The sequence below is a fragment of the Solanum pennellii genome, chromosome 3 (genome assembly GCF_001406875.1).
Source record: "Solanum pennellii chromosome 3, SPENNV200".
In the NCBI taxonomy this organism is placed as follows: Eukaryota; Viridiplantae; Streptophyta; class Magnoliopsida; order Solanales; family Solanaceae; genus Solanum; species Solanum pennellii.
The window spans coordinates 56,099,360-56,107,778 of NC_028639.1; the positions used below are offsets into that span (position 1 = coordinate 56,099,360).

At 31.2% G+C, this 8,419-nt stretch overlaps 1 protein-coding gene across 1 annotated transcript; it reads left to right on the plus strand.

Annotated features, from left to right (window-relative positions):
* Nucleotides 1-4,708: 4,708 nt before the first annotated feature.
* On the plus strand, nucleotides 4,709-5,256 carry LOC107013894 (14 kDa proline-rich protein DC2.15-like). Its single transcript, XM_015213770.2, has one exon. The coding sequence runs from the start codon at nucleotides 4,755-4,757 to the stop codon at nucleotides 5,082-5,084; it is 330 nt and encodes a 109-aa protein (XP_015069256.1). The 5' UTR covers nucleotides 4,709-4,754; the 3' UTR covers nucleotides 5,085-5,256.
* The last annotated feature ends 3,163 nt before the right edge of the window (nucleotides 5,257-8,419 follow it).

Here is an 8,419-nt window from a genome sequence, read left to right on the forward strand (position 1 = left end):
CTATGGCTACGGTAGTAATGTCTATTGCAACAGTAAATGAACCGTGACGGCAGATCAAATTTCTAGTAGTGTCTGTGTGATTTTTTTGGATGCGAAGGATTAGGAATAAATATGGGAACTTAAATAGTGGTAGGTGACTGGTGAAGTACATCTTGAGAGGTTGCAGTAATTGGCACTAGACTCACAGGATCAGGTACCAAAGGGACAGGAGGATATGTAATAGGAGGCTCATCTATTGGAGAAATGTCACTCGATGATAAAGGTTCAGTAGACCAGGAATATTAATCATCATGACATCCATATTAACATAAAATTTCTCCCTTGCAAGGTCAAACAATATGTAGCCCTTGGTGTTTGTAGAATAACCCATGAACACTGACGACACTGCTCTTGAAGCAAATTTGTCCACTCTAGGAAAGGCACTGCCATAGCACAAGCATTCAAAAGTCTTGAGATGACTAAGAATAGGTTTCATTCCAAAGAACAACTCATAAGGAGATTTGCCACCAAGGACTGCTGAGGGCAATCTATTAATTACATAAGTTGCAGTAAGAATTCAATGACCTCAGAATCTTAAGGGGATATGTCATTGAAATCTGAGGAATCGAGCTACTTCAAGCAAATTTAGATGCTTCCTCTCAGCTACACCATTTTGCTGAGGGGTATGGACACAACTTCTCTGGTGCAAAATACAAAGTTCCTTGAAGAGAAACTGCATATCAGCATTCACAAATTCAACAACATTATCCGATCTAATTTATTTTAACAACAGTATGGAATTGAGAGTGGATCATAATACTATTATACATCACTCCTAAACTTCAACAAAAAAATCCAAGTGATACGGAAGAAATCATCGACTATATTCAAAAAATGTTTATTCCCATCAAATGTTTCTAAATAGTATGGTCCCCAAACATCTAGGTGCGACAATTCAAACACCTTATTAAAAGTATTAGTCGAATGAGAAATAGAATGTCTAGTGTGCTTATCTAAAGGACAATCACTTCAATCAAGTACAATTGATTTACAGTCATCCCATTAGATGTTACTTTGAGTGCGAGTCATATCTATATTTAAGTATATTTTTAAAACTATAACTCTACTATATATGATCTTGAAAAAAGAACATAAGTTCACATGAACTCGGGACACCCCTAGGTACACCCATGTGTACTTGGTTCCTAGTGGTTAATGTATTCCATGTACTTTAACGAAGAAAAAGATAGTAGGGACCACAATCCTTAACAAAAGCTATAATATTGTTTCTTTTTGTCTTTCTACACACTCAACTATAAAATGGAACCATTACGAATACAAGCAATGACAACGGTTGTGGATTTATAGTTAAAGTCTGAAGTAAAAAATATACTGTTGATGTTGAACAGTATCCATTTAATAATTTTGAGAATAAAGATGAACTCATTTTGTTCCAATTTACATGTTTTTTTCCTTTTGATAATAAATAATTAAGATGAAACAGTTAATCATTGGAGTACAATATCATGATGAAGTTTGTCTTGACATGCAGCTAAGTTTATAGAGTTCAATTTTTGAGTTCTCAATTAAGATGATGCATTTTATGTTTTGACTTGAAAGCGTTGGAGGATGGCTTCAATTTAATAAAAATGTATTATACTTGATGAAAGCGTGGGAATAAAGTTTATATGTGGCTTTAATAACTGAAATTTCTAATTAAATACTAGTTCGATGATGAAACTTTTGTCAGTCTTTAAAATACATACTCATGTCTACCTAACAATTTTAGAGATTATATGAACTTGAATTCAATTAGAGCTTGAACTTGAACTCAGAATTTGAATATAACTAATCCTTGGATTAGAAGTTTATATATAACTAAGTTTAGCAATTAGTTTGCACTTGAATTTGTTAACTTGAACTTAGAACTCGAATATGACTAGCTAAGTTTTGAATTTGAAGTTTATGTATAAATAGCTTTAGAACATTATTAAGTTGTGGGAGTTAGAAATTTTGAATTATTGTGGGATTTAGAACTTTAAGTTGTGAACTTTAGAGAACTTGAAATATTTTTGTAACATTTTAGAACATTAGGTTGTGAAACGTTAGTAATCTTGAATTACTATAGAATTTTAGAACTTAAACTTGTTAATTTTAGAGAACTTGATTTTTTTTGTGGGATTTTAGAACTTTAAGTTGTAAACTTTAAAGAACTTAAATTTTTGTAGGTTTTTAGAGCTTTAGGTTGTGAACTTTAGAAATCTTGAATTATTGTAGGAATCTAGAATTTGAATTTGTGAACTTTAGAGAATTAAAATTTTGGAAAAGGGCCTAATATACCCTCGAAGTATTGGAAATGGTACAAAAGTACCCTCCATCCACCTATTGGTTCCAAAATGCTCTTTTCATCCGCCTATTGGCTCCAAAATGTCCTTGTCATCCACCATTGGATTCAAAGTTGACCACTTAGTTAACTATTTTATAATTAAACTATTTAAATATTTTTTAAAAATATTTGGCGTTCAACTATTGATTATAATTTAATTTATTAATATAATTTATAAACATACCCACTATCCACTCATTACTAACTAAACCCCACCCCATTAATAAACAAATTATAATATCAAAATCGTCATAAACACTACTAAAATACGAAAAAATTATAGATTCCTTAAGATGATCCAAAATTAATCGAGATCGAATCAAAGCCCCAATCAAATATAGGTTGAGCCGCTTATTTAGAAGGACAATTTCAATATGATTCTCTTTCAAACTTGAATTCGAAATTTATGATTAAAGGGTAAAGAAGTAGTACATCCCAAATTAATTCATGCACTTTTTTAATATAATTTTATAAATATTTATGATTTGTTTTAGAACATGTAATATACTATTTTTAAAAAAAGATATCTATGAAGTAACATCACGTAATTGAGACAAATGAATAATTAAAATGAACATAGTCAGACTTTTAAGTTTATCGATAATTTTTATTTAGACACTTGAATGTATGATAGTTTACTTCTATTTTCGCCTCAAAATTTTAAAAACACTCATTGGCAGTAGCGTTCCTGTTGTTGCATTAATAATGTGACGAGTTTATTAATTTGGTGGGATTTAATTATTAATGGGTGAGCAGTGGCTTGATTTATAAATTATACAAATAAGTTAAATCATAACAACTAGTTGAGCGCCACGTATTTAAAAGAATATTTAAATAGTTTAACTTTAAAACCGTTAAATAAGTGGTCAATTTTGAACCCAAAGGTGGATGACAAGGGCATTTTGGAGCCAATAGGTGGGTAGGAAGGGTATTTTGGAGCCAGTAGGTGGATGGAGGGTAATTTTGTACCATTTTCAGTACTTCGAGGATATTTTAGGCCCTTTTCCGTTTAAATTTTTATAGGATTTTAGAACTTAATAAGGTTTTGAGCGTTAGAAATCTTGAATTATTGTAGAATTCTATAAGTTGTGAACTTTAGAGAACTTGAATTTTTTGTAGGAATTTAGAACTTAAGGTTGTGAAACGCTAGCAATCTTCAATTATTGAGAAATTTTAGAACTTAAGTTGTGAATTTTAGAACTAATTGAACTTAAAACTTGAAGTTTATATATGACTAATTGAATTTGTGATTTTAAGACTAGTTTGAATTTGAAATTATAACTTGAATTTACTATAAATTGAACTTAATTAGGAATATGAACTTGAAATGTTGTTGAGTGACTCAAGGAAATAACCTTTCTACCTCCACAAATTAATGGACTAGTGTATGGTCTGCGTATATGTATTTCACATAAGTGCTTTTCATAAAATTGTTTTTTCAATAAAACACCTTTTGCTGAAAATCTTGGTCAAACACCTCACTCCTTAATTTTAGAATAAGGACTTTTGAAAGGGGAAATATATATCATTTCAATTTGTTTGACCTACTTTCCAATTTAATTCGTTTAAAAAAGAATGACTTTTTTTTTCTTCTTTTTTTCAGCAACTCATTAATCTTAATACTGACATTTTGATACATTTGACATATTGTTAATTTTTAACTATTTAATTCAAAAGTTTTTTTTCTTACTTTTATATACTTCGTGTAAAGTAAAAATAAAGCTAAAAGAAATGAAACGAAAACCTCCCCAAAACCTTGACAACCTTGAAGTTAGATTGTTTCCATATATAAAACCCTTGACAAGTAAAACATTTAAATGCATGTATACAAGGAGAAATATATTAGTGAAGATAATAGAGAAAAAGAATAGCAGCAACTATAAATTTAGTTCGGATGTTAAATTAATTAGGTATCATGCGGAAGCTAGCCAATCAAACCTCGAAAAACCATGCAAATTCTATGTTGACATTAAAACGTGGTAAAAAAAATGTATACTTGCAGAAAGCTTGGGAATTAAGTTCAGTAAGAATGTGCACAGGTCTAGAAATGTGACGGACAAAAGGGATCTTGTCCAGGGGCAGAAGCTAAAGCGTTAAATGAAAACGTGAGTGGATGGCTTGAATTAAAAAAGAATGTATATGTATAACTGGAATTTGTAATTAAATATATAAACACTAATTACATGTAATTCTATAATAGATGTAGCATGTGCAGGAAATATGTAATTAAGGTACTAAGTATTAATTAAATCAAATCCTAAATATTTTAAAAGCCATGCACTACCAATAGGCAATATTCAACTAGTATAAATAGCCATCGTTGCTAGCACATGAATTCAATCATCAATTAAACTGCGTAATTAATTAGGCCTAACCTTAGCTTGTTGACATGGCTTCCAAAAATCAGGCCTCTATTACCCTTTTCTTATCACTTAATCTCCTCTTCTTTGCTCTTGTAAGTGCAGACTGTTCAACTGATATTTTGAAATTTGGGGCATGTACTAATATACTTAATGATTTGGTGGGTGTAATTATCGGGACTACTCCAACTTCGTCATGCTGCAGTTTGATTGGGGGACTGGTGGACCTAGAGGCCGCGGTTTGCTTGTGCACAGCCATAAAAGCAGATATTCTGGGAATTCATTTGGATATACCAATCTCTCTAAACATCCTTCTCAACGTCTGTGGAAAGAATTATCCTACTGGTTACACTTGTTGATTGAAAAATTATTATCTGCTCCATGGACCTCTTGTTCAGAATAAGTAAGCTTTGCATATATATAAATGCAGCTTCATCATTTCACTTTGCTTACTTACTAGTTCTGTCATGTTCATGTATCTTTACCTTTATGGACATGTCAACTCAATAAATAGAATGTTGTTTTTATCCACATTGTTCGTAGCCACAAATTCATTTTATACTTTTTCCGGCTAAATTTACATAGAATGTTTTCATTTCTCTAGATACATTTAATCGCAAACAAAAATTGATTTAAAGATATATGACACTTGGGCCTAACTCAACCGCAAAAGCTAGTTCATAACGAGAGATTATCCTTGATAGACGACTATGTACTTGATTATTACTCAAACTCCATTAACACTACTCACTGGAGAAACTTAAGCTAAGAAGAGAAAAGAGAGATTGATACAATGCGTGATGATCTTGATTGTCATTATCGTTATGCATAATTTATATTCTACCGGATAAAATGAGAGTCTATCTCGATGTGTTTAGTACGGTCATGAAACACCAAATTGGTGCAACTTGTAGTGCACCATTCAATTCCTTCACTAAACCAGTCAACCATACTACCTATCAAACTGCTTTGGCCATGCTGATGTATGTACGCAACTTCTGCTAAGCTTCTTGATACTACACTTTGCTTCTTTGATTTCCAAGAAATCAATAAGCTTCCATGTTTAACTGAGAACTCTAAAACTGACTTTCTAGTATTAGGACAAGAGGACCGTCACAAGAAAGTGTTAACGAATTGGAGACTTGACAACTCAACAAAATCCTCAGAGTTTGTTCTCTCTTGATATATTTCATGACCCTTACTAGGTAGTTCTAAGAACTGACAAGTGTTTGTACAACATAGGTTATATAAGACCTTGTTAATGTCAAATACAACATTTTCCCTGATATTTAGTCTTATCTTCTAGCATATCATCATAATTTTTCTGCATAAATCTTCAAGATCCTATGTAGTTACATTTGTATTAACTTGTTGATTGAAAAATTATTATCTGCTTGTGAACGATCGATCGACCTCTTTTCATGATGAGTAAGCTTTGCATATATATAAATGCCGCTTCATCACGTTACTTTACTTACTAGTTCCATCACGTTCATGTATCTTTACCTTTTTGGACATGTCAATTCAATAAATAGAATGTTGTTTATATTCACTTTATTCGTAACCACAAATTCATTTTATACTTTTTCCGTACGTTTTCATTTTTGTAGATTCATTTAATCGGAAACAAAAATTGATTTAAAGATATATGACACTTGGGCCTAACTCAACCCCAAAAGCTAGTTCATAATGAGAGATTATCCTTGATAGACGACTATGTACTTGATTTTCACTCAAACTCCATTAACAATACTCATTGGAGAAACTTAAGCTATGAAGAGAAAAGAGAGATTGATACATTGCGTGATGATCTTGATTGTCATTATCGTTATGCATAATTTATAGTAAACAGAATAATTAAGATTCCAGCACTAAAAGATAACAATTTCGTGATTGAAAAATTATTTTTTTAATATAATAGGTGGGTATTAATGATGATTTAATTTCTACTTAAAAATATAATTATTATTTTAATTATTTTTGTAACTAAATATAAACAGTTCATGTTAAATAAAAATGCAGCGATATGATTACTTTTATTTTTTACCGAAAGAGATAACTTTGTGACCTAATATAATTCTTATAACAAATTTAATGCTATGTACTATTTAAATTTGTGCTTAAAACTGTTTGTTGTTAATTACATGTCAATTCCAATTCCTAAAAGTACACAATGTAAATAAAAAATCATTAAAAAAAATCGTTTGCTAATTACATTTATAATAATTTGGTGAAAACATTTTGAATACATGTTATAACAGTGATATAATATTATTTATTACAAAAATTCCTTAAATCGACTAAAATATTAGAGATAGTAAATGAAAATGGTTCGATAAAAAATAGTAACACAATTTCTTACATGTTTCCAATTGACTTCTAAAAAATTAAATTTTTAAGTCACTATCCTATTAAAGTAATACAACTGAATGATAAAAATGAATTTATTTTATTGAATTTTATTTTTAGTATCACACGTAATTAGAAAAAGAAAATATTACTCAATAATCATGCGAGGCGGGTGGAAAATGAAAAAATAATTATTATGCGGGGCAGATGAAAGTTCTGCGGGTTAAGCTCAACACGCCCAGCCCTATTATCATCCCTCTCTTTGTGGTTACATTGTTCTGGATTCGCATGTTGTTGCTCGTCATGTTCTCATTAGTGTTATCCATTCGAGTTTTTCCTTCTCTGAATGCCCTCATATTCAATTTTCCCGTGAGAGGAGAATCCTCATATTCCTAATAAATCCACACACTTTCAGGAATTTAAATTTCTGATCTCAATAGAGAGGTGTATTCTCTCATCATCGCATTAGATGTTACTTTAAGTATGGGTCATATATCTATTTTTGAGTATCTTTTTAAAACTATAGCACTACTATATATGATCTTGGAAGAAGAGCATGAGTTCACATTGATGGACATAAACGACTCAGATAGCTTTTGATAATGACAACGTGAACCAGGTTCACATAATATACACTGGACTACAACAAAAAGGCGGGTAGAGTTTGCACCTCCTGTACAAAAGTAAAAAACACAGTTTCAAAATAAGTACTCTGAGTCAAAGAAGGAAAGCAGTAATAATAAAAGAGTACTTGGCAAATAAAGAAAGAAGCAGACAAAGTTCAACAAGAAAAATGATAAGTTTTATAGAAAAAACAAATAGCTTTGCTTATAGAAGTTGAAGAAGGCAAATTAGTGTTTGGTTTTAACAAAATCTGAATGGTAAAAGAGAAGAGAAAATGGAAAAGTGAGAGAACCAATTTTGGAGGAAAAGTTATTTGCAAAGTGCAAATGAAAAGTCATTTTTCCCATATTAGTAGAAGAAAGGAAAATGTTGTCCTTATAGTAGAAAACACTTCATTTGCTTCTTAAAGAGTTAAGAAGAATGTGCCCCTTGCGCCGCCGTCGTCGCTCGACTTCGAACTTGGATTTGGATTTATATATTATCACGCCCCGAGCTACCCCCGAGACGTAGACACGGAACCTAGGACCACAAGTGATCCCAAGCTAACCCTGCTGGCATGATCATGCGTATACTAAAGATAATAAACTAATGCGGAAGGTAAATCATTATTTAAAATGAAAAGATGGGGAATGCCCATATTCTATAACTGAGATATTTGAAAATGGATGAGTTTAATACAAAGAAAATATTAACTCAATGCTTAGCTGAAATGAACTATGTC